Here is a 26569-nt window from a genome sequence, read left to right as displayed (position 1 = left end):
CTGAATGTGCCCAAAAGGCCCAAACATGCAACTCTGACCCTCTAAACCGCTTGGTCCATGTCCAAACCATGTCTCATGTTCCCCGTATGTATCCACATAGAGGTCAGAGGAGAGACCTGTACCATGAAATGAATCTGCTCTCCATGGTTCCACTTTATTAGAGCTGACAGCTTTATAAAGCTATATAGGTTCCCTGGTGCTTCAGTCGAGTAATGAACCAGCGAACGAATACTTTCGAAATCGTAGGTGTTAAAATATCAGACGGGGACGTTAACAGGCGTTACATGTGCCTTTCCTCTTTACTCCTTTACTGGAAAAAGAGGGAATAAATAAGTTTCAGTCCTAAGGTGGATAAAGTCAAGTGATAGTCCCGTTGAATTATTCATTGTGCCTCAAAGTGGTTGTTCATACACAACAGCAGACTGTTGAGGTTTTGACTTGGCAACGCTCTTCTGTTTGAACTGCTTTATTCTGGTGAACCCGTAGCAGGAAGTCTCGTCTCCAGTGTTTTATTTCTCTCAGAGGAAAGAGAGCTTGCATGGTCTGTAGTATAGCTTATTCCACCTGTCTGAGGTGTGGTACTGCCACTTTTTATTAAGATCAAAGCGAGGAAGTAACTTCTCAGGCCAGTTCTTGAAAAAGAGAAGTTTCTCAGCACAGACACTGCCAGGCATTTTCCACTTCAAAACTGCTTTAAGTGATATTTAAGATATTACTGTTAAACCAAATGACTCCCTGTATTATGAAATGTGTCCCTCATAGTGTGGAGCGCACTACTCGACTCTACAGCTGTGTACTTGTTTTTAGTTCATTATTTGATTCTCAAGCCTCCACATTGCAACCCAGTTAGGTTAGTAATATTCTGAGCTTGTGAAGGGAAGCACAAGTTTGTGTAGAACAGATTTGTGAATAAAATCAGTGTACAAATGATATCAGTGGTGAGGTTACACAAAGATACTGTGAAAAAAAGAAATGCTTATGTGAATATCTGTGCACAGATACAAAGCAAGAAGCTGTGTGTGAAACTCGGCTGTGTGATGCTGAAGTTACATTTTCGAGACAGATAATGGTTAGTGGTCCTCCCAACTCAAAAATCACTTAATGTAGCTTGAAACAAAGAAAATTTGACAGATTCGTATTTCGTATGACTTTATTGAAAAAAGGGCTTGAGTATCATGGCTAAAATACTGCCTCTTGGTTTACAAACAGTGAAAATACACAGGGTAATACTCTAATACATCTCACGTATATGAAGAATATGTGTCAGAAGCTGCCTCAAAAGAAATGAACTTATTTCACATTGTCTTGTCCAAAGCAAGGACACACACACCCACTTTGATGATTTAATTAACACACTAATGTCAAGTAGATGTGAACCTGAATGTATTTTGACATTTGAAACTGTTCTGCACATTTTAGTCTGAAATGTACATCGTAAAAGCTCTGGTGGCATTAATGCAGGATAATACAAACTGTCTGTATATTTGGCTGATGCACTTTAATCATACTACCAGTAAATGTTGCCCACAGTGATTGTTTAATGAGTGTGGCACTAACACTACGGGGGATAAATGGGACCACGGTATTATAGAAATGCCCTTTAAGTCTGTTTAGTACAGCTAATTAGTTATTGTTACAAATGTGTCTCATTTACATAAATCATTAATGAAACTAATGCTGCTAACAGTGTGGTAAACATTTCCCATTAATTAATTAAGTTTACCACTTTTAAATGACGTAATATTTTTCCTGTTATTGAGATAATTAGCACATCGTATTTAAGAAAGGTTGAACTTTACAGTAACTACACTGTTTTCTAATGTAATAATATAAAATTAATGTCCATTAGCTTCTATTCCATTAATGGGAAATAAATTACCCTTACAGGTTTATTGTAGTATTAGCTGCAAATTGATAAGATTATCACCTGTTACAAGTCAGTCAGCAAATAGACCACGTAAAACAAAACAAAGACCATAACAATTACTACAACCACCAGGACCACTACGATTTTAGAGGGGGAAAAAAAACAGGCTCTAATTTTGCGGCATGGCAGCAGTTGAGTGAAACTGAATGAAAGCCTGTGGGGTTCTGGGAGTGTCCAGATTGAAAGCACATGTTGGTTGCTCAGCTCTCAGCTCAGAGGTTTTGTTCTGTCTTGGCCCGGTGGCTCTATTGACACATCATACATCAACCCCAGTAATGCTATAAAAAAATCAAATCAAGTGTTCGACAGGGGACGACTGGTGGGCTGAGCTGCATATTTTCCTGACTCATGTCACACGATGACATTGTCTTTTGTTTGTGTGTGTCGGACTTCACAGATTTTATTCAGCACACCCATTTAACTTCTCAGATATGGAAACGATGTGGTGAGAACATCAAACCAGAACGGCAAAGTTTATTTTGTTTGGCTGATTTTTGCATCCACACTGTAAAAAATGTCAACAGATAGCGTTGAAATATTGCAGGAAACCTTAAAAAATTAAGTTTAATACTGTTTCTAGCATTTTATGGAATAGCCTTCATTTAGTAGCTACTGCCTACTGTACATTGCATTAAAAAAGATTTAGTAAAATTATACACAATATAAAAATAAAACCATTACATATAAAAGTCACATCTGATAATAAAGTGGCTCAAATATATATATAAAAAAAGTATGATCAAAAACTTTCTTTTTGCCTCCACAAACATTCCCTTTGTGACATTTATCATTCAGCTTAATGTTTTATGTGAAAGCTTATTAGCTTTTTATTCCTACCAAGGACAGGTGTTGGTATGAATATATTGCCATTAAATTGCTCAGTTGTCATGACATACATTTACCCAGTCCCTTTGATAAGGTGTAAAAAAAAAAACTGTTCACAATTATAATGTTCTTCTAACTTCTTCTAAAAATAAATGAAATGCATTTTGAATTTCACAGGTTTCTTCATGTTGTATGTTTAACCGAATAAATATTTGGTCTTTGTTTACTGATATGTTCAACAAAAAAAAAAAAAAAAAGCTGCATTGATAAGTGTTTTATTCCACTTCTTTCTCGTCTTTATCGGCACCGTATGGCCTTCACATCAGCATTGCATCAGCTTTCCATTTCAACTTTCCACTTCAAACTCCAACAACAGCCCTTTAAGTATTTTGTGACTGGTTAGAACATAATTGTGTTTCATATAATACAGAGACGTCACAACATCCCGTCTTAAATCTTGCATAAACAGTGAAATACAATTATGTCAAAGGCTTTGAACCTTTATAGAGAGTATATAGCACCATTAGATCAGTGCGTGTTTCTCCAACAGTTTGCGTGAGCTTCTTCTCTGTTTTGTTCCTGCATCAAGCTTAAAGACAATGCAAGACCTGTGGTAGCATAGCCTGCCCTGACTGGCCACCGCTTGTGGAGGGTTAACCTTACTGCTGAGCCTCTAAGTCTGTCTCATGACCCCTCGGTCTTGGAGTAATGTCACGTTCAAATTGTAGCAGTAGAAGCTTTTACATTAGTCGGTAACGTCCCCATCCTAAATGAATTTGTACTGTAAATGAAAATGTGATGAAAAAGTAAATAGATTTCACTCTTTTTGAAAAACATTAAAGTTGAGGTAATTGTATTGCTGTAAATACACCTGATCATTCTCACTTGTGAATGATCCACTTGTTCAGTTTGTCAAACCAAATTTTGATTGTGTAGACAGGACCATGAAGGTAGCATTACCCACAAAACCTTACGTGTGAGACAGAAAGCTCACCTTCATAGCTGTGTGAAGTAACAAAATACTATGTACAGAAGCACAATCAAGGGTTAGTTCATGTGAAGCACATTCAAACACACACACACACACACACGCACACGCACACACACACACAGTCTGTCTCTCTCTCTCTCTCTCTCTCTCTCTCTCTCTCTCTCTCTCTCTCTCAGCACTCACACACACATATATCTGACATCAGACAGGGACGATAACGGGCATTACATGTGGCTTTCTGGGCGTCCAGAGGGGAACGGTGGTGGTGATGGGGACGGCACGGTTTTGCGGTGAAGTGCTGGTTCTGCAAGCGGTCCACAGAGGTGGACAGGTACATACAGCGTGTTTACAAGCATCCATAGCAGTGACAGGGAGGTATACAGGTTTGACACTGGCCCCGTGTGTTTAGTTTTTCTTGATATTGCGTCTCCTGGATTTTTTCACCCTGGAAAGAGATTCAGAAAGATAAGTATGTGTGAGACTGAAACTGCAACGTTTCTGAAATTAGCACTAATAGATTCATTGAATGTGCTGAAGATTTAGTTACTTCTAAAAGTGTATTTTCACACTTGTATTAGTGCTTTTACTTAAGTAAATGATCTGAACACCTTTAACTTGAATGCAGTACTAACGTAGTGTTTCCTATACTAGTGAAAATAGTTCAGGCAGCAGTGAGAGGTCCTTTCGAAAAATAATTGGACAAAACTATGTACATTTTTTCCAAGAGGATATGAAGAACAGGGAACTGGTGAAAAGCACATGTATGATGTGCTCAGTAGGTCAGTCATGGACATGTTAGGGGCCTCAGGCGTTGGCAAACAGTTTTGATAGCTGAACATCGCACCATATAAATGTAACCTATATGTAACTGTAATTGAAAATGAAAAAGGGTGATGCTGACAAAGAACAGCCACGCTCACAAAAACCTTTCAAACATAAAAAAAGGATTTAAAAAAGTAGAATTTTGGTTGTGATCTCCTTTTATGAGAGGACTTACAAGCAAATATCGTATTCTATAACTGCAATATTTCTTACACACATATGTACCGTATGTGTCTGTATAATCACAAAAGAGGGAAATAAAGTGTACTCAGCCTCCACACATGTTCCACACTAAAACCTGACAAGCTTAAAACATGGCAGCTTGTTTTAGCTGACACACTGGAAACGTTTTGCTGGACAGTTATGATGTGTAATAAATGCCCAACTCTCTTCATACAGTACTCGCTGATACACATACAGTAGTCTGAATGTGAAAGGTCAGTGTTTTGTTTGTATGATAAACCCAGTCTCCTAGAAATTGGGTTGATATACAACTAAACTGCAACAGCAAGTATGTTTTGTAGGAAACTTAATTTTGACCAAATTATATTTTCTGTTAATGTAATGAGAGAGTGTTATTAACTTTTGTAAATGTATTTAAAATGTTCACATACAGTGAGTTTGTTTTCCACCATCCTATCTGATCTTGCAGTAAAATATCCACTTGTAGTGACTGCAGCCTTATTAAAAACCTTTTAATGGTTATGTTATTAGTTTAGGGAAAGACTGTGGTCTGGTATAATACAGAAAAAGTTCACAGTGACTGTGGATGCTGTGTGTTTATTCCTGACTTTGACCAAAGTGCTTTTGTTCCACCACAACCAGCTGCTGGCAGCTTTGTGTCTGTTGTTAAATGTAGTACTTCATTCATTCATTCATTCATTCATTCATTCATTCAAAAAACAAAACAAAAATGTCTCTGAACGTAATCTAGCCAGTGATTTTGTTTCCCACAAAACATATTAGCTGTTGCAGTTCAGTTGTATATAACAGTAATTTCTAGGAGACAGAGCTGGTCTGACAGACTGTTTGCTGCTGTGCCACATGCCAGCCTCACTGAACGATGACCACTCCCATGATAAGACGACATTTTAAAGAAATATTTGTATTCACGCACGTTCTTTTCCAACACGATAAACGGTATCTCGTAATTCCCCAGAAATTACTTTATTGTTTGTTTTCACATTGTGCACTTAAAGTGTTTATAGTGTTTTAAGAAGCAGACATACAGCCTGGTGATAATCACCACCAGACACTTTGGGAACTTTTTTTTTTTTTATGAGGAATTGTGCACTTTTTTTTTTTTTTTTAACGACACAGCTCATTAAAAACTGAGTGAGCTGTTGCAGTTTTTACTACAGTTTTTGACCACAGTGCTGTTCCCTAACCTGGACAACTCCATTACTGATCTGCAATAAATGATATATAATTTTTTCTTTTTTCATTTTTTGTGAAAAAAAGTAACATTAAAACACTAATATAGGCTAAAAATAATGAATGTTTGATTCTTCTGCAGCCTTTGCTAAAGTCTCAGACACGTGCTTATGAGAAAGAAGGAAGCAGAAACACCAGTGGCAGATTTATCACCGCTCTTACTTGATGCTAATTATGTCACAGATAATAACTCAGCTGCTTACATCAACCATGTCAGTGATTTCAGAGAGTAATTGTCAGCGGGAAACTGAGAAAAGGCCATTTTTAACGATGGTTTATTTCTCCTTTGCAAACGCTAAACTCAGGAGAGAGCTGTATTTCATTTCTGTCTCTGTCAGTGGTGCTCGTGTCTGAGCAGAGAGAGAGAGAGGGGAGGTTTTTCTTACTTGTTAAAGGCGTTCTTTAAGTACTGCTGCAGCCACTTGGTTTCTGGGTTGATGCAAACTTCCCTGTTGTTCTTCAGCTTTGCACTGTAGGAGGAAAGAAAAGAGGGATTAGACTTACATGCAGATCTGCATTTGCTTTTATAATTTCTACACTTGCACTAAAAAACTAGAGTTCACGTGAAACAAAGGCAGCAGAGGTGGAGAGGAAGCTAAGTATTTGAGTCTAATCTAAACTCACATGTAATAAATTAGCTTCAAGGACATGTCCTGTACTACAGAATATTTTCACCTCTGGGCTTCCTTTGTTGCTGAGCATCCGGTGATGGTGTACAGTACAGAGATCGTATCTGCTTTATTAGCTGTGTGGTCAACCAAACAGTTACACGACCTCTCAGTGACCTCTAGAACATGTTACTGGCATTTTAATTAACACTGATCTGTAATGAAGCTCCTTAAGTTCCTTGGCTGCTTTTATTTGGTTTCCATTTTCGTCATTTTTCTGAATTTTCTGCAGACAATTCAACAGGGAATCTGTTGATGAGGTGAATGACCCTCTAAGGAACACATTAAAAGTGATTTTCCTGACCACACTAAGTTGATTTCCCACATTTCAGGGAGCCAGCAGTTTATAAAAATGTGGAACTTGCTTGGGACACATAATCCATCCCCACAAACTATCACCTATAATCTTTTCAAAGTTATAATATGGCCATTTGGAAACTTTTTTAACAGCACCTTTGGCAGATTAAATTCTCTGATATTGGTAAAATTTTGTTTTTTTTTTCCCAGCAAACAACAAAACATGCATGAGAGTTGTGAACACTCTCGAAAACTTTGCTGATCTTGATCTTGATCTTGAGCGAGCTTGAGCACACAAACATAAATTTCAGAACAGTTCCTGCTCGCAGCTGCAAGCAACAACCAAATGGTCTCTTTGATTTAAAATAAATATGACATTCTTCACTGTGATGGATCACCTCACTCAGGCAAGAGCAAGTTTCAACTCTCTGATGCAGTAAGTGCTGAAATCTGTGGAAAAGAGCGACCTTTTGCAACGTAGGAAAACTAACAAAATCTCATTGTAACCTGTAATTTAGATAATGGTGGACGGAAATGTACAATGTAAGCAATTTGCAGTTATTAAACATAACTGTCTTTTGACCTGAAGGGCACCCCATGGAACATGCTAGACCAGAATAAACGTTTGGATGGCTAATAATGGCATAGTTGAAGAGATAGTGCTCTAAAGATGTTGTAGATTAAGCACTATGTATCTACATGTCTTTATCTGTGGCTAATAAATCGCAATAATGTCATCTATTGATTTTTTTTTCCATGAGAGCCCACTTCTACAAAAGCTCAACTTAATCTCTGAAAACCGCAAAACATCTTACACCACAGCCCAGTTCAAACCAGAGGATTACTTCTTCTAACAAGCTGTCACCTTAACGTCAAGAGTAAAAAATCACAGCAGTGCTTTTGATTCAGCATCAGCTGACCAGCATTATTTTTTTAACCAAAAAAGGAGCAGAGATCCCTTTGTTAGTGCTTATCATAACGTGATATAAAAATACCCGCCGCATTTAACGGTTCGAATAAATCAAAGGACCTTGATGTTGAAACGAGCGCAATACGTCAGGATAATATCTGATGCGGTTTATGAAGGCTGAGCTCAGAAACACCTCAGCTAAGCTCTAAAAACCTCAGCACGTCCTACAACACATCCAAGCTGAAAAGCCGGGGATTACTGCACATAACTGGCTGTCACCCTCCGGTTGGTGGTGAAAAATCACAGCTCTCTATTTCCACTCAGGGACAGCTGCGAGGGAGGCTCACTCTGCAGATCACACTCTACTGTAGACCTTGTAAACGTGTCTCTACACTGCACACCAAACATCTTAACACATAGTTTGATGTAGACTTTGTCTTTGGCTAAAGATTTTGGTCAGGCTGTTTTGGTTTAAGAGTCTTGAAAGGCCCAATTTAACAGTGATGTTGGCCTTAATTAGGGGACGCATCTCACACCACACGCTGTAAAACAGCTGAAGCACTAGTTATCGAAAGATTGCTCTGGCAAATTCTAAGAATAGCATTTTATGAGTGTGGACTGAATTAGAGTAAAACATCCTCTTTATGGCCTCTTTAAGCTATCAGCCACTGTTGCTATCACAACGAGGCTGTTTAAAGGTGGTATTAAGGATGAAATCTTTATGATTGTTTTTGAATTTTTATTTTTAATAGTGTAATTTCATTGCCGTTTATTGTTGTGTTATCTCACTGAAAGAATGGCTCAATGAATAAAAAGGTTTCTTTTAATCTTTTTTTTTAGAGCAGGGTCACCAGATTGATCCCACTTTCTGATTAACAGCTCTGCGGTCACAGAGAGTGTGTGTTCTCGCGAGTGATGTTTGACCTGTTGATGGAGAGCTGAGCCAAATATTTAGGTGAGGATTTGTTCTGTTGTCAGACACTGCTGGGTGAGTTTCAGATCCGCTGGGCTGAACGGGGGGGCAGGCAGGCAGTGGGGTCTCGCCCCTTCTGAACATGTGGGTCTAACGCCTCGGTGGCAAAAGGTCGTGTATGTGAGTTAACAACTCGGAGGTGTAGCACCTCACCGCTCCGCTTTCTCCTCCCTCCAGCTCTCCATCACACGACGCTGCAAATTAAACACATTCCTCTCTGCCTCGAACTGCTTTCTGATTCAATTTGTTCCCCCACCCTCTCCTCCACCCCTGCTACTATCCTTTAATGTGCCACCTCCCCTATTCCTCGCCCCATTTAGATGCACACACACGAGCAAATGAGCAAATGGCCCCTTAACTTAAAAGAGCGGTTCAGGAGCATCAATCCAAGCATCAGCCCCAAATCCCCCAAACCAACATGTGAGTCAGGAGGCCAAACAGCTCAGCAACTGGATCTGTGTTTGCTTTTCCTCTAGGGATATCCCCTTCTTCCCCTCCACTTTTATTTTATTAGGGACGGCCAGCTCATCTGCTCGGGAGCTCTCTGCTGTTTTGATGTGTCTCACTTCATCCTGTTTATCTGTCTGCTTGTCTGGATGACCAACTGAGAGCCTAAACCCTAATTGACTTGGCTGGAATTTGAGGGCTGGAGTTCCACAAGCAGCAGGTAGTAATTACTTCACAGCAAGTTAATACCAACTGCATGCTGGGACGGGTTGGGGGGCAGGATGAGGGCGCACGGTGGGACACAGGGAGTGTGGGACAAAGGAGGTTTGGGGGAAAGAGGCTATAGTGTTACTGGCTTTCTTTCATCTGTCTCAATAGAGATATCGGAGCAGTGCTCTGCGGGCTCCTCGTCTGAATGACTTCTTGACTCCTCTGCCAGTTTTCTTGAGGGAAGCTGGAGGGAGTTTGTGGCCCCGGCCGGAGCAGTGCATGTCCTCTCTGACCTTTCGCCATTCAGTCACCCCTTCTAACAGTCACCAGCCCACCTCCTCCCTTCTTGGCAGAAGCCCCACAGACTTTTAGCCTTTTGGCTGTGAGGCTTCTGCCATTGCCATCCCATTTTCTATAGCAAACAAATGAATGAGGCTTTTTAGTTAATGTGTTCCAGACCTCTGACATTATACTCAGTGTCACTGGGCAGTTTTAGTTGGGAAACTAAAAAAAGAAAAAGAGTGAATAAGGGACACAGGGGTCAGCAGAAATACAAAGGTAATCACTTTGACCCTTAATTATTGCTTCCTTTGCAAAACATAAATGGCCCCCTTGAGCTCTGGCCGTCACCACTTTCCTCTTTCTGGTCATGTTGTTTTAAACTCAGGCCTCTCACTCAGGAAACAATAGAAGGATATTAACACCATACGTCAAATATCCATCTTTAATCAGCTCTGTCTCTAATTGATGTATGTTTTATTCAATTTTTGTTGTATTTTATTCATCAAATCAACTTTTATTTCTCAAGTGAGTAAATCAATAGAATAACACGTACGTATTTAGATTGCTGCAATTTTCTCATCATTCCTTTGACGCTGTCACACTGACAGACGAGCACTTTCAGTAACCCACTGATTTCAGAGCATTTTGAAGTGAAACTGCTGATTACTGATACTTGTGATTCTTAAATCTTTTATTGTACAACGTTGGAGGGCATAGATTTTTTTTAATCATTGTTTTTGAAAAGTTCGCTAAATTAGAATTTGGATTCTTGTTGGATGTTATTCTCATTACGCTAATTTGTAAATGATGTGGCACTTTTTCTACATAATTTAGTTGCAACTTGATAAAGATTCAATAGTAATTCTTTGCAAATGTGAATATGTATTTCTATAAATATCCCTAATATTCCTAAATGTTTAGGTGCTCATTTCGACATGATGCTCAGCAGTGTTCAGTTGCTACATATTCAAGGAGCATCACGCCCCTATGAGCGCCGTGCGTGGACCCAGCGAGGATCAGCCACACATTGTCCTGTCACTAACCAGCTATTTTATACCAGTGAAAATCCAGTAAAAACAAAGTCTTTAAAGACCCTACAGATTATTTGTCAGTGAGTTGAACCAGATGTTTAAACTTTTGTTCAGGGAAAGGGGCCATGGTCTGAAATATGCTAAAAGACTCCAGGATACAAGAAGCTTGACTTGTCTTTGATCAGCACAGTCTGAATGCACTGAAATCTAAAAAGAATTAATTTAAACAAGCCACATGAGTGGCAGAATCATCTGAACCATCATCAGACGATCCCATCAGGAAATACATTCGTTGATCGCTGCAGTAATTTAATACTTATTTACTTACATGACTTGGAAGGGGCAGTTGGGTGTGTGGAGGAACTTGAGCTCCTTGATGGAGCGCTGAGGAACCGTGTTGAGGGTGGAACGACACCAACACCGCTCAACCAGACTGATGGGCTTTGCTGCAAAACACACAAGGAAAATGACAGATTAGCAACAAAGTAAGAAAAGAAATGTTGACTCCAGCACTGACTGCATCTGAGCTAAATCAAGTGAATGATGATTCAGTTCATTAGCAGAAAAAAAAAAAGATAAAATGTTCCACTGTACACAGAGAGGAGGTTGTTAAGGTCCATATGAGGATTTAAATATTTATATCAACATCATTTAAAATCAAAATTCAAACAACTCTGACTCGGCTTCAGTTGTAATTAAATGCATCACTTCCCTCAGAGGACACATTAAAAACATGTTTAATCTACTGTAACAAGTCTTTAAAAGCATGGGAACGTGTGAGTTTACCTGCTGTCGCTCTGAACAACATGTTCATTAAAAAGAGATTAGCCCTCCCTGACCACTCACTCACACACACACACGTATGCAGAATTTTAGCTTTTCACTTCCAGAGCATTCAGCCCGGCCTCTCTAAAGGAGAAGGGCCCTCAGCGTTCAATTTCCAATATTCGCCTCTTTTATGAAAGAGCACTCTGCGGCTCAGACGGTATCAACAGCCTCTGTGAAAATCACCTCAAGTACATTCTTAAAATGATTACAAATCACCCCCGCCACCCCATAGAGGCTTGTGGGGACCCAGACGACTGCAGATGCACACGAATAACCGCAAATACAAGCAATTACAAACTGATTGTGGTTTTGTACTCATGTGCTCTCTTAAAATACAGCAGAGTTTCCAAAGAGACTGTGAATGTTGTGAAACTGTCAGTGCAAGGATGAAAGGAAACACGCTGCCAAAAAGCTTTAGATGAATTAAGAAACCAACCTAACAGCCTTGACTTTAATCCTAATAGACTGAGTTTGGTTGAAAAAACAAACACTATACCCAACAAAGCAGATGCTGATTTTAAAGATATTCTTAAAATTCCAACAACTCATTCTTTGTATCAGACATTTCTGATAAACACACAAATCAACAAAATCTAGGGCAGCAAGTGTAACTAACAGACCTTTGTTCTGGGGTTCAACATATTCCCACTGATACGCATGTTTTATAATGCAGCACCAAATGTCCTGACACAAATGGCTAAATCCTCAGTAATATCAGCCTAATGATTCACACCCATTCAGAGTCTTTTCTCATGCAAACTAAGGGATCATTATGCAGCACGCAGCACCAGCGCCAGAAGCGAGCATCCACCGCTATCACCGCCGCATTGTTTATCCCTAATTAGAAACTAATTTAAAGAAAGCAAAGAGAAAAGGCAAATACACACATTCAGACCTTACTCTTTAATGTGCAATCAGGGGTCTTACTGGGGCCGAAACAACAAGCTTAGCATAACGCAGCCCAGGAGACTCAACAACACCCTGACTTGTCCCCTAGTCCCCTAACCAAGGTTAACATGAGGGAGATTAGTGTGGGGTCAAAACTGCACTCCACCTCAGAGACACGGAGGATTTTAGCTCAAAATACTGAACAAAGTAATTAATGGAAATTTTTCATCTTGATTTATTGCTCATTAAAAAATGTATACATATATATATTACAGTTACTAAAATGCTACAAAAAGCTGCAGTAGTGATGTAGATTACAGGTTACACTCACTGTGTTATAATTAAACTTCTCTACCAGTAATCCAGCACTACACCTGATGTTCAACATCGTTTGTGATTGATTTTCTGAATATTTTATTATTTAATTGTTTATTTCAAAGTTAACATCATCAAGTAGCTTGTTTCCCGAGACCGAAAGTCCAAAACCCAAACACAGAGATCTCAGAAGATCTCACACTTGAGATGCCAAAATCATTTTTATTTCTGACACTGGTCCTTAAAGAATGACTTAAACAATTAATCGATCATGAAATAATGGCAGATTCATTTTGGACTGATCAATAAACCATGTAATTGTTTCAGCTCTATGGTAAGCATTTCATACAGATAAATGGTGGATAAATCATTATCAAATAAAAGTCTACCCTCTACTCAGTACTTTTCCATGTTTGAAAATCATGAGCTGTAACAAAATAGAAGCAAAGCAGGAGCTGGAATTTACTGTAACAGCCAGAAGTGCAACAACACTACACGATTTGTCAAAAAGATATTTTTCTAGTCTGCAACAAATGAAACTCATCAACCATCAAACCATGAAAATCTCTAGGCATATAATAAAAGGCTATACCAACAGTGTCGTAAGTTAAGCTTTGATAATAGAAAAGAAGTTCAAACATGAAGCCAAAGAGAATCTCAGTTTAGATTTGAGACATTTGGCTGATTTTCTAATATAGTTATTAACATAGCTAATATTAATAGTTCCTACAGAGCCACTATCAGTTTAATCCAATAGAAGCCAAACCATCCAAACCATCCAAAGCAGCAAAATCCTCTGCACATCTTTAACAGTAAAACATCTCACGTAGCAAAAATTCCACAAGAAAAAAAATCTATCAAAACTCCCAGAAATGATCAGTCTATCGTTCTTGTCCTGTACTCACCATTGGTGGTTGGTACATATGTGGCCACGGCCAGCAGAGCCATCAGTGCCAGCAGTTTGACATCCATGGTGGTGGGCTAACAGGCTGCTGTAGGAGGGCTGCTCTCTCTCTCTCTCTCTCTCTCTCTCTCTCTCTCTCGCTCTGCTACAATCCAGGGCACTACTGTGACCGCCAGCCTCGCTCTGCGCTGAGTTAAATCTTCAGATGGGAGAGAGAGGGAGGGGAGGGGAGGGGAGGGGAGGAGGGAGTCCCACTTTCTCAGGAGGGAGGGGGGCCCAGCATGAGAGGAGAAGAGGTGAGAGTAGGGTTGGGGAGGGGAAGAAGGGAGCAGTGGCGAGTCAGTAGAGACTTCCTCAATTGTAAATGTGCTGGCTGGGAATCAAGAAGAAAGTCTGAAGGGAATTCTTTCTGTCTCTCTTTCTTTTCTCTGAATTCTCTCTATTTTTCAGTTGTTCCCCCCCTTTTTCACTCACTTCTCACTTCTCAGTTAGTTTTTTCTCCTTTACTGCTCTATTTCTGTCTGTTTCATCTGTTTCATCTTCTTCGTCACTCTTGTCTTTCCCCATTTTTCCATTTTTCTGTGCATTCTCTTCTTGCCTCTTCTTGCCATCTGCCACACACACACACACACACACACACACACACACACACACACACACACACACACACACACACACACACACACACAGAAACACACAATACATGCATCCACCACGTCCCACCAATCACTCACAGACTATTTTCAGAGCCTGTGCTCCCTGCTGTTGCACTAATACAGTATTATTGTATGTTTCAGCAGTGTTGTGTTATTGTTTACTGGGACACAGGCTGCCCCCCCCCCCCCCCCCCCCCCCCCACCCCACCCAGTCTCTGTACTTCTTTGGCTATGTCTCTCTGCTCTGTTCTCTCTTTTTCCCGCTTGTTGACTCCCCGTCATCTGTCTCGGCTCCCATCCATAACGCCTGGTTCATGTCTTTATTGGGCTCCTCTGGACTTTTACTGTTCTGTGATGAAACCATTAAAGGAATGTCAAGGCTTCACAATTATACTGTTAATAGGAGAATAACTGTAGATCCTTATGTAATTGTGACACACTTCAGTGAGTTTCTCAGTTGGAAGTGGAAGTGAAGCTTCAGCTATAAGATGTCATGCTCGCCAAAATCATTAAACTAAATTATATATTATTTCTCCACAGACTCACAAAACTTATATCACAAAGGAAGAACAGGAAAAAAAAGACAAGAAGCATGAAAGAAATCAGTTCAGATCTTTACTGTTGAAGGAGTTTTTTTTTTTGCTGCAGGGCAACAAAAACAAAAAAGACAATGACAGAGAAAATATAATAACAGAATACAATACAAAATACATAGGAGGCTGAGTGCAGCTGCACCTCAATAGAGAAAAAGCAGCAAATAAATGTAATAGGTAGAATTTACCAGCTTATATATAAATGAAGTAACTGGTGTAAATGAAAATGATACAACAACAAAGGAATGCAGTTTGATTTTTCTCTGGGGTAGAGACAAAAACAATGTTAATTTTCCATTTTATTATTTTTCAGTTTTTCATATCACAATATGATCTACATTTTTCTCCTCTTCCAAGGTAATAACCATTGAGGGAATTGCTCAACTGATGCAGCCAAACTGCATGTTGTTAAGCTGATGTCGCTCAGTTTTCAAGGCATCAACTTAACTGATGTGTTTTGAGTAATTAAAAATAGCTGACTTGGGCTTTTTTTTGGTCGATTTTAAGAGCTGATGTGGTGCTGAAAGTTGTGAGTAAAATTAAATTCACTTGTGATTTTTTGGAAAATGACAGAAGTAAAGAGTTGATTTAATCTCTCTCACTTATTACTAGAGTGGATGTTGTAACTGGTGGGAGTGTAAATAAAATCCTCCAGATAGATGTAAGTTCTTATATGTTTCTGTAGCACTGAGTCTGCATGATGATCTGATGGAGAACTTCCAACTTCATGTGAAAAAAAGAGAGAGACTGAAACAGTGAGCAATAATGTAATAGGGCACAGATGTGTGTGTAGATGTGGCTGAGCAGTTAGTACAGTATATGGAAGTGTGTACATGTCTGGACATGCGTGTGTGTGTCTGCCATTCTTCTGCTGCATTGAACCCAGCAGCTGGTAAATCGAAACTGGTCTCCATGCCAGAACTTGACGCCTTCTCTGGGGGAGCTGTTGGAGGTGATTCAACACCCCCCACCCTCACCTGCAGCCCCCTGCCATAAACCATATACTGCTTAAGACTGCCTGTCATTTCATACACTGAAAGCCTCCCCTGGAGTTTACAGGTCCACACCATGGCAGCGTGCTGAGAGAGGACTCGCAGGTTCTGAGTCCTGCTGTAAACTGTAAACCTGAGAGGGTGTTTACTATTAGCCAGAGAGTCATCCAGTATAACAGCCATTAACAGGGGAGGAGATGAAACTGAACAACAAAGAGACAATTGCTTTTTAGAAAAACAATTCATTTCTGTTCAGTAACAGTTCAACAGCTTGTTTGTTTGTGCGACTGTGTTGTTTTTATCATTTAAAATATTTTTTTCTATCTTACCTGTTGTGGTATCTCAGAGTGCAAATAGCTGTAGTTTAATTTTCCTAAATTTTGAAATACCTGCTGCAGAGATTTGTGTTAGTACCACAAAATAAGGGCTGGATTTTCATTTTTAGTGCTTGCAGCACTGAAAAATGGCATTTCAAAGAAACATCAGCAATATCGCTTTTAAGAAACAATGTCCCGCTTATTCTGAATAAGCCACAGACCACACTGTGAGCTGTCTTCTTTGGAAATACATTGGAATATCAACAGTAAGAGAAAAAAAATCTACAGCCTTGTTTCATCAAAAAGAAAAAAAAAATATTCCTCACACTCAAAATTTACTGAATGTGCAAAAGTTGAAAAGCAGAAAGTGAATGTTTGGGTTAAAGGTCCAGCACAACTTCATCTGTTATCCAGAGTAATCATAGCAACATTTGCTTATGAATTCTTAAAAACTGTAATTTTGGAAGTGCCAGAAACCAAATTTCATTCACCTCCATTATGTTGGGGACAACATAATGGACAGTTAAAACCCAAATTATCTTCATGTCTAGATTTTGCTAGAATTAGTGGCTAGAGTTTGAAAAGCATTTTCCCCCTGTTTTGGATGAACCCACACTAATCATTTGTGTATTAGAGTATGAACTTTATGAACGACCACGGTACTAGTTTTTTTGAGCAGGGCTGGGAAACAGGTGTGGGAGCAAAAGATTTGATTTGATTAAACACAGTCCATCACAGTGAGCCTCAACCTTGCTGTGTGCACCTTCAACATGCAACAGTGTTTGGATTTTCTCCATGGATGTGACATTTCTCTGATGGGATGTTTGGCAGTGTAAAATAAGTCTGTATTATGTTACATGCAAACACTAATATTTACACATTAGTTCTGATAAACCACAAATCCCCAAACTACTTAAAACTTTGTCAGCATCATCATCCCAGCACCGAGGCTTGTATTTACTGAGACACAAAAACAAATGTCAGAAGCGTTTCAGCCGCTCCAGCGCTAACACGCCACAGAAGTGCTGCGGCGATGGAAGCTCAGGAATGAGTCTGGCACATTTACCACAGACCTGCGGGACAAGGCTGCCACTTGTATCACATGTAGGGTCAAAGGTCAGTGTTTCATGTCCCTGTATAGGGTTACAGGCAGTAGAGCTGCCAGGTCTTTGTTGTGGATCCGGACAGACGAGCTTGCACAAATGGCTGCCATGATGAGGGATATGATGGGGAGCAGACGAGTGTTTGGTCTGCCTCCGGTCTACACATTCAACGCTTGCCACACCATCATTTCTTAATTAAGTAATTGCCCAGATAAAGATTATTAGGTGGAATAATAGTGTTTGTCGCTTGTAAAATGGACCTCAACGTAGAAGGATGTGGTTAAATTGGAATTAATGGGGTTTTTAATGAGAGAACAAAAGCATTTGATTGTTTTTTGCTCTTTGACAAAACCTGCTGTTTTTATGCTATGCCCCCATTCATGGTTTGAAGGGAATTTAGACAATAAAACTTTTTTTTTAAACTCTTTCTACATTCTCCCTATATAAATTCTCTATAGTAAAATCTATTCATATACACATATACGGTATATCTATACTATATAAATGTATATATAAAAGAGTAAAAAATACATGCACTCTGTCCACTTTAATAATCATCTTTCATCAGCAGGTGTGTCATAGCACTTAAACCAAACGCACAGAAAGGCATTATTAATGTCTTTCATGGTCTTCTGTGTAAAAATGAACCCAAATAAACACAGACTAATCTTTTCAGTAATCTCCCAAATCACGGCAGATCCCGACTTTCCTGTTGGGATCTATGTGTGGAGATTGCTTTGTGGTCTGGAGTTTATTGTGTTTGTCCAGCAGTTTGAGTCTGGTGCTGAGTTTTATTTTATGGTGGCAGAGCAGATGAAAGGTTTCCCTCCACTGGGCTTAGATAAACAGTAGTTCACAATCACTGCTGGGCCTGTATGAGAGGCTCGAAATGTGCAGTGTAAACACACATTTATCAACATGTGGAAAAATTCTCAAGAGCACCAAATGTATCGGCTGCTAGATTATAAAAGGGGAAAGTGTGGAGTAAAAGCTATTTCTATCTCTAGTTAAGGTAGTTTATGGGATATAAAAGATTTACAGTCTAATGACTCTGGATTAGATCTGGATGTTGTCGTTGAGTGAGACTTTAATTTGGAGATGTGTGTGAGGGTTCTGCTGGGTTCTGTAAACAGGATAAACAGGAGGTTTTGGGGGTTTAAAGTGTGTGTGGGGGGTCAGAGAGGGGGCTGGGTGTGTGATGTGAGTGTGATGTGTTTTTTTTTTGGGGGGGGGGGGGGGCGGGGGGGGGGGGTTATCAGTTTGTGTGTTTTTCTCTGGGTAGCACACACACACACATACCCTGTTGCTAGATGGAGCATCCTGCCGTGCAGAGAAAACATTTTCGTTAAACACTTAAGTCCATTAATTAGTGATGGATAAAATATTCTGTCTTGTCTGTGTGTTCTAGTCTTTGTCCTGATTATCTTGTAATGTTATGTGTTATGTTGTAATGGTTACACTGCAGTGCTGAATAATTCTCATTTGCCAATACACACATGTAGGAGACTAAATTTCACATTAGACAAAAGAGACATTCCAAATGTAATTAGGACACTCGAGCATTCAGTGCACATACTACGGTCAGTCATTAAGTACAACGTAATTAAACATCAGGACACAGTGTTTTCGGAGTTTTTTGGCTGTGACGACGTTCGGTAGTAATTAAGGGTGTTAGCTTATGATAGCGCTGAAAGCAGGAAACTCTCACTTGACAAAACATCACCATGACAGAAATGTTGCAGACAACACTATACAACAGTTCAAATGAGTAACATTCAAATAATAATAGCACAGCATTATATGAGCACTCAGAGGGCAGCGGTCTAGCAGCAGTGCTGAAGAAACAATGATTAAAGACCACAGAGGTCTTGGTTCAACAAAACACGGAGAAAGCTCCTCATTGAGTCAGCCTCTTGACCATTTTAATCCTGCACTTCCCATTCACATGTACAGCACATACAGTCAGAAAGCTTTGTACGCCGGCAGGGAGCGATGATAAAGGCATTTCCATTTGAATAAGTGTCTGGTCTTTAGGTAGAAACATCCTGAATGCGTTTGAAGTTTTCAGCTCTCCTTGGCTGTCAGTTATGGGAGAAAGGCCTCTCAGTGACTAATCCAGTTTACTTTGTGCCCGTCTGTGGAGGAGAGAATTTGGCATGACACCAAATGCCACTCTATGGATACTTTTCCAAACAAAGGCAAAAAATGGCCGCCCCTCCTCTGCTCTCCTCCTCCTCGCTCTCGTTTCCTGCTTGACAAGCACATTGAATCTGTCCCGTCTTTCATATATTTGTCAAGAGCGTGGTTTGCATCTGACCGTGTTGCCATGGTTTCAGTCCCCGTATGGGGCAGGACATGTGTTTACTGTATTTATTATGGGATGCAGAGAAAAGAGAGGGCGGTCTGGAGTGCTGGTGCCCTTTGGTGCCACATTCAAGTGTGTGAGGCTGTGTGTGTTTTTAATGCTAGGCAGGTGCCCGCTCCTCCTCTCAGGGAAAGGCTGAGAGCAGGAGGCCTCACAGCTCACCCTCTAATTGGATGGGATGTACAGTGAACGCTCAGTGATCACATGGGCGTGGTTCTGTGAGTGACTGTGTATATCTGTTGCCTGAAAAAGCTGCCCTTTATAGACCAGGATGAGAAAAGAACAAGTGCTTGAGACAAAAACACTCTTGAAAATTCATAAAATACCCATAAATTCCTAAAAACGGAGGCAAAAAATGCCCTTGATAATTCTGGAATTCCTCCTATTTATATTTTCTTAATCCTATTTATTTGGTGTTATTATGTAGTCATTTGTGGGAGCCCATGACATAGACCTGAGGTTTTTGCTCAGCAAACAACCAAGTAACCACCATGAAATTGAAGAAAAGTTTGGCCAACAGTATGAGAGAATACTGACCTCAGATAAATGTCTGCAGCAACAAAAATTAATTTTAATTTAAAAACAAATTGAAAACTTCGATGAAGATTGGGGACAGAAAATTGAGGAAGAGCATCAGTTGTAAAAGAAGCCTGAAAGGTGTTATGTAATTTAAAAATAAAAGCAATGTTTACAGCATAAATTCAATAATTAGTTGCTGGTTTGCATTGCATTTGTATTATTTCACAGATCAATAAAAGTGTCTACAGTGTTGTGCCGATGCCTGGGGGTACACTGGGCATGACAACACATTTTTTGCCACTAATGTTTCATGCAGACTTCATCTGGATGTGACAGTTTTTCATGGCGTCACCTCTGAGATTCTTGTTAGAAAAGACACATTCATGGCGGCATCTGTTTGCCCCTCCTCCTCCAGCTGTCTCATGACGACGCCTGATTGAGGGGTCCGTTTCGAATTGACAAGTTTAATTTCCATGAGCTTGTCTCAAGCCAAAGCCGATGAAAGCCAAGAGGCCTTGGAGAGAAAAAGAGATAAATTGAAAACACCAGGTTGCATGGCAGAGTTTTAAAGAACATATTCCTCTGCTGAGCTTTTCAGAGTTGGCAAATTAAAGTCGAATTGGCTCGCACACATCTTTCAGCTCTAGCTCTGACAGTAACAACTCTGCAAACAGCAGCATTTTGTCGTTCACTCTTTGCTGCGGTTTGTTCTTCACGAACTGCAAATTCACTGTGTAAAACTTGTGCAGTCAAATGAGAATGGATGTTGTCTTTGTGATGTAAATTACTAATGGGCTCTGAAGACTTAATGGGATGTATGCCTGGCACATCAGGAACAAATCTGTTGGCTTTGGAGCATACTCACGTAACTTTTATTCAAACACCACACACATCACCGTTACTTCCACCGCTGGCTTCTTAGCACTTCTTGATCGACACACAAACAAGCACAGGCTGCGCTGTGGAACGAGGCCAGAGCTGAGGCCAGGCAGGGAAGAGATCCCCAGTGTCCCGGGACGGAGCTGAGGTCATGACCCCGCCAGATTGCACAGCCAGTATTGGTGTGAGTCCCCCTCACTGCTCCCAGTCTGGCCAGAACTCACACTCTGGCAGGTGGAGGGCAACCAGTACTTTGTTGTATTAAACTGTTAAAGCCACAATAGTTGACAGAGTGTTCTACAGCAGCCAACAGTCCTGTGTTAAACAGAGAAAGTCTGTTCTGGATAGGTGTTTTATTCCAGACCACTTGCCAAACAGAACGTTGCTATGGTGCGTTTGTTGGTTAAAATTAAGACTGTCGTCATGGTTATTATTAACAAAAGATAACACTGACTCTGGTGTTAAAGCTGAGGATGCTTCCCTATCCTCCACATGCCTAATTTTAACTTCGCTATATAAACATCATACGAGCTCCTATTTGGCACAGAGCACTGGCACTGGATGTACCTGTGTATGGCTCATAACCCTAATATGCACCTTTAATTCTGACTGCACTTTATAATGAGATGACACTCAGAGCCCAAAACATATTCATAAAATGCTGGAAAATAGACTTGGAGTCTGCATGTGATGTAATTTTATTCACACGATGCTCAGGTGCGTAAGAGCTGTCTTATGGCTTGTGTAGATAGCTGGATGGATTATAACAGGAGAATATCGGTTCTGCAAGAGGTTGAAAGGATACTCCTCATGTTTTGTCGGAAGCTAGTCTCTCTACTGGACGCACAGACAGCATAAAACACAGGAGTGTTGGCTTTTATAGGGTGTGATGTGTTTAATATCACACAAGAGCCACTGCTGTGTCAAACATCTCACACAGATAAATGTCAGGCTTCCAGATGAGACGGATTATTACATGAGACATTTTGGACCTTCTGAATGGTCTCTTCTTATTGTTTCCTCTTTCATGACAGGCTGTTTCACTTCTCAGTTTCCCCGTTTCCATCAATTTGGTCATTTTCCTTGTCTTCACTCTCCACCTCTCCATCTCTTTGAATTTTCTTTGGTTTTTTTTCTTCTCTACAACGGTCTTTGCCTCTTCTAATGTTACCAGTCATTTATTCTGTCCGTCTGCAGACCACAGCAGGCTTGTTTTCAGAGCATTAGTGCCTGTTCTCCCCGACAGTAGAGAAAACCCAGCAGCTGATGGGACCTAGATCTGTCCTGCCAACATATTCTGGAGAGAGAATGATTAAAGAGTGTACAGGCAGACTCTGGTTATCCACACAGAAACACATATAGAGAAACATGAATCCACTGACATGCTGGTGTTTAGAAAAAATGTATGCACTAGTTGTATTATAAAGGTATGCACAGTATCCATAGACATATGTACATGCACATTTACTATCAAAACATTTCTCCATCCAGCTGCTCTGTTTATATACTGAAGTCTTGCAGTTGTAGTTGGTGTCTTTCTGTAGTTTTGTGTTTATGTCACCACAGAAGTGTCTCATGTAGTGTTTCTTTTTCTGTAATGGTCACTACTCTGTGGTTAATTAAAAAAAAACTCTGACTGCAGTGAAGCAAAGCATCAGTTCATGCAGTTGTGCTTGAAGCTGTGCTTGTATTATCCGATTGATGGCTCAGTCATTAGCTGTGCGACTAGTAATGTCCAGTCACATTTAGGGGAAGCCTTTTCACCAAAAATAACTGTATAACTATTTGCTGTAAAAGGCCAATATCTTGATGTGTTTCTGAGCAAATTCAACTACATGCCAAACCCCACAACTTCTCTGGAAATACTAAGCCGTTTTATTGTTACCTGACCTCTAGTCGCTGTAGTAACTATGACGGGGTCAAAAGACGGTGGTTAGGTGACGCCGTATAAAGAGGGACAAAGTCTGTTAGGAGGGGGTTAGGGTGGATAGATGGGTCAACAAAACACAGGACCCTGACATGGACACGTTTCCCAAATGAGGCTGATGTGTCTTTTACAATAATGCTCAACTGTAACGGTTGGTGCTTGCTTGTTTCATCTCAACACCTTCATAAAAATTCTGTCTCCAACTGTAAACTCTTCGTTTGTAACAAAGACTGGCATTACTTATTGTGGCTAAGATTCAACAATGTTGGTGTTGTGAAGCTTCACCAACACGGCGCATGTTGGTTCCATCTGCAGCAACATCTGCAACAGTCTTGCGTGCTTGTTTTTAATGCACGTGTGAGCTACGTCAGAGTCAAAGTAGACTGAACAAAACGTTCAGTAGTTGAAGAATAAACACATTGCAAAATTTCTTGCTCAATCTCTATCTGCATTCTGCTGATTTCTTCCCATCCCGAGTACGTAGCGCTTTTATGATGAACTGCTCTAAAACTACAGACATAATAGAATATGATATCAGTGTAATGGCTAATTACGTATCAGCAAATGTTTTGAATGGGGTCCATGTATATTTAGACTGTATAAACAGGAAAGAATAATGTGGCAAAACTGATTCCATTACAGCTAAGAAGTTCTGAACTTCAAAACAAGCATTCTGTAATAAATATAAAAACTTTTGAGTCTTAATCATGTTACACTTTGGTGTAAACATCCCCCTTTTTAATCGTACAGTTTATCTCAACCGCATTATCTACTACGATAAATATTTTTCATGTTCAGCATTGAGTTGAGTTTCATTTGAAACTAAAAACTGGCTGCTACTCCAAACTATTTTTGGCCACTAAGCTTTTTACTGGAGACCCATTAAGTGGTATAATGAGAACCCTCCTCTCAGTATCGCCAATTTATGACCAGTCTGTGAAAGCATGACAGGACTTTCTCTCTCCTCCTCTTTCTTCTTCTTTTTTTCTTTGACTCAGATGGATAACGAGAAGAGAGAGTTACCCGCCCACAGAGGTCCCTGCGAGATGGTTCCCAGATGGAGGAGAGGTATAAATCCTCACGCTAAATGTGACGTGACAGATCAAAGTCCACATGTCGCTTTGCTCTGAAACGGTGGCACAGGTTGGTCATAGGTTTCTTCTTGATCCCTGCGCGGAATGAAATAAATTCTCCCACAGCCTGAGAAAGTAAGATATAAGGGGCATTACAGAGGTGATTCCTCCAGATGGAGACAACATAGATTTGATGTTACAACTTAAGCAGTGAACACACTTCCAATGAAGCTTTAAGTCTGTATCTTTATCACAAACTGACAATTCGCAGGACATGAACATGACAGTTTGTCACCTTGTCATATATGTCATCAGCTCACTGAGGAATTGCTGTTGGATTAGCATCCTGTGGGGTTTTAACATTTGATTTCTGTCTTTGAGCTGACACTCCGTTCAAAGTTTCCCACACTAATGAGACTGGATGATGATCATCAGAGATGAGTCTAAAAAATATTTCTAAAAAGAATGCTAGAGGTATTTGACTGCAAAGTATTTGCACAGAATTTATTTGTGTGATAAAAAAGTAAGACCAAAGACCCAATATATGCTGAGAATCTTTCTATTCCCATTCGTGGTGTGCAGCAGATACAAAATCAAATGAGATGTGTGAAATGACGCATAGCAAAATTTTTCAGCTTGTTTGGTCCTACAAGGCTTTATCTGGGTTAACGGTAGAGTTGTCCACTACTGAGCCATGAAGGAACGAACACACAATAAAAGGGAAAAATCTTAAGTGTTTTGCAGCTCAGCCACCCATAATGATCTTTCCTTTAGAAATCAATGAGAGTAAAGGCTAGAATTACTCTTGGGAGACGAGCAGACGATAACGCTTCTAGTTGTGGACTGTTTATATTGATCAGATGCTCATCTGTGCAGCTTTTAGGGACCTGATCCTCTTGTGTATGAAAAAATGATGGACACATATGTGGATGTGAGTAGACAAGGCTCATATAGAGAAAAACACTTCACATAAACTAAAACACACACACACATAAATTCCATCCTGCTCTCACCTCTCCACGCACCTAACACCCATCTTGAAAGATGCCTATGGACTGGTCGCGGTGTAAGGTCTCAGCAAGTTGTGTTTGAAGTGTGTGTGTGTCTGTGGGGGGGGGGTTTCTGGCTGGGTCATTGTCTACACACACACACACACACACTCTCTGACCTTAGGTGCCAGGCTCGGGGCCGAAGACCCTGTTGAATAGAAGAGCAGATGGTCGAGAGGTGGCTTCAATGGAAACTGAGAAAGAAAAGAAAAACAGCAGCAATGAGAAGTAGAAGCATTAAGAGGACTTGATGTCTAAAGAGAGGGCAGGTGTGTGCGTCTGGGTATGTGAGTGAATGTGACCATGTGCAGGTTTGTTCCAAGTCTGTGTATTTTGAGTCTACCTAGTAGTCAGTATTGGTATATGTCTCCCTGTATCTGTCTACTAAAGCTTTACAAATGAAACTTAATGCTGTGGTGTTTGTGCAGCATGCGTGAATTCCCAGAGAAAGTCCTAGTGCAGGCCACACACACATCTGAACCAGATCTGGTTGTGTGTGTGTGTGTGTGTGTGTGTGTGTGTGTCACTGAACTCCCTACAGGGGAATACTGTGTAGACATCTGCCTCTATAGTTAGCATCACTTATCAGATTCAAGGTAACACATTTTACTGAGTGTCCACAGACACACAGATATTTATCGATTATCTGCAGCTGTTACTAGAACAAACTGCGTGTTTGGGTTGGCAAGGTTGTGGTTTGGATTCTTCTTATAAATCAAACTGTTTCTCTGTTAAAGACAGACAACATATTAGCAGATTAACAGAAAAAAAATATAAGCAGGCCAAAGGAGAAGTGTTCTCAAACTCTCTGAGTCATTTCCGCATTAATGTTTCATGTCAAACAAGACAGAAGGACCATTCCCTTGCCCCATCTTTGTTCCTGTACTCAGCAGCTTCTATAAACAGATCTCCAAACCAAGTTTCCATTAGATTTGCAACTTTTAAGCCCCAGAGTGCGGAGCTATGCAACAGATAATAAAATGTGCCTAAAATAGTGGCAAGGGCTGACCTTGGATCTTCCTATTGGTAGAAAGTTTCCGTAGCTTTGGCAATTCTCAGGGGGATTATGGTTTCCCAGATAATTAAGTTAAAAAGCATCAGTGTAGCAAGTTGGTGCCTGAATATCAAAACCATCTGACATGTGGTTGACAGAGGTGAAACGAGGATGTTTGTAGAATGAAGACACCTGCAAACTACAACTATGTACTGCTCGTTCTGTGATTTGCCTAGACCTACTGAGGTTTGAAAGGTGTCTGCCTACGCATGAATTACTGACTGAACAATGCAGGGAGTCACAGTGATCAGCAGCATATGTATTACAAAGTGGTGCAGTGGAGCTCAAAC

General features: G+C 40.2%; 2 protein-coding genes across 2 annotated transcripts in view; one reads left to right on the top strand and one right to left on the bottom strand.

Annotated features, from left to right (window-relative positions):
• Positions 1-24132, top strand: part of tmem186 (transmembrane protein 186) — a 54041-nt gene extending 29909 nt beyond the window's left edge. Inside the window, exon 4 of the mRNA XM_041035787.1 lies at positions 24102-24132. Coding sequence (XP_040891721.1) covers positions 24102-24109 — 8 coding nt within the window. The 3' untranslated portion in view covers positions 24110-24132. The remainder of the gene's footprint in view (positions 1-24101) is intronic.
• On the bottom strand, positions 1137-13904 carry cxcl12b (chemokine (C-X-C motif) ligand 12b (stromal cell-derived factor 1)). The gene is made up of 4 exons (XM_041035789.1): positions 13754-13904; positions 11146-11263; positions 6386-6469; positions 1137-4188 (listed from the first exon to the last, which is right to left on the bottom strand). Exons 1-4 carry the CDS (start codon positions 13818-13820, stop codon positions 4149-4151), a joined length of 309 nt encoding a protein of 102 aa, XP_040891723.1. The 5' UTR covers positions 13821-13904; the 3' UTR covers positions 1137-4148.
• Positions 24133-26569: the final 2437 nt, after the last annotated feature.

Source organism: Toxotes jaculatrix, chromosome 4, assembly GCF_017976425.1.
Source record: "Toxotes jaculatrix isolate fToxJac2 chromosome 4, fToxJac2.pri, whole genome shotgun sequence".
Taxonomy (NCBI): Eukaryota; Metazoa; Chordata; class Actinopteri; family Toxotidae; genus Toxotes; species Toxotes jaculatrix.
This window is presented reverse-complemented; position numbering and strand designations above follow the sequence as displayed.

What these genes read in the sequence shown, in the direction of transcription:
- cxcl12b (XM_041035789.1), bottom strand. Translation starts at nt 13,820, where the DNA reads ATGGATGTCAAACTGCTGGCACTGATGGCTCTGCTGGCCGTGGCCACA. An exon ending in ATATGTACCAACCACCAATG is followed by an intron (nt 11,264 to 13,753) that starts GTGAGTACAGGA and finishes TGTGTTTTGCAG; the next exon opens with CAAAGCCCATCAGTCTGGTT. An exon ending in AACTGCCCCTTCCAAGTCAT is followed by an intron (nt 6,470 to 11,145) that starts GTAAGTAAATAA and finishes TTCCTCCTACAG; the next exon opens with TGCAAAGCTGAAGAACAACA.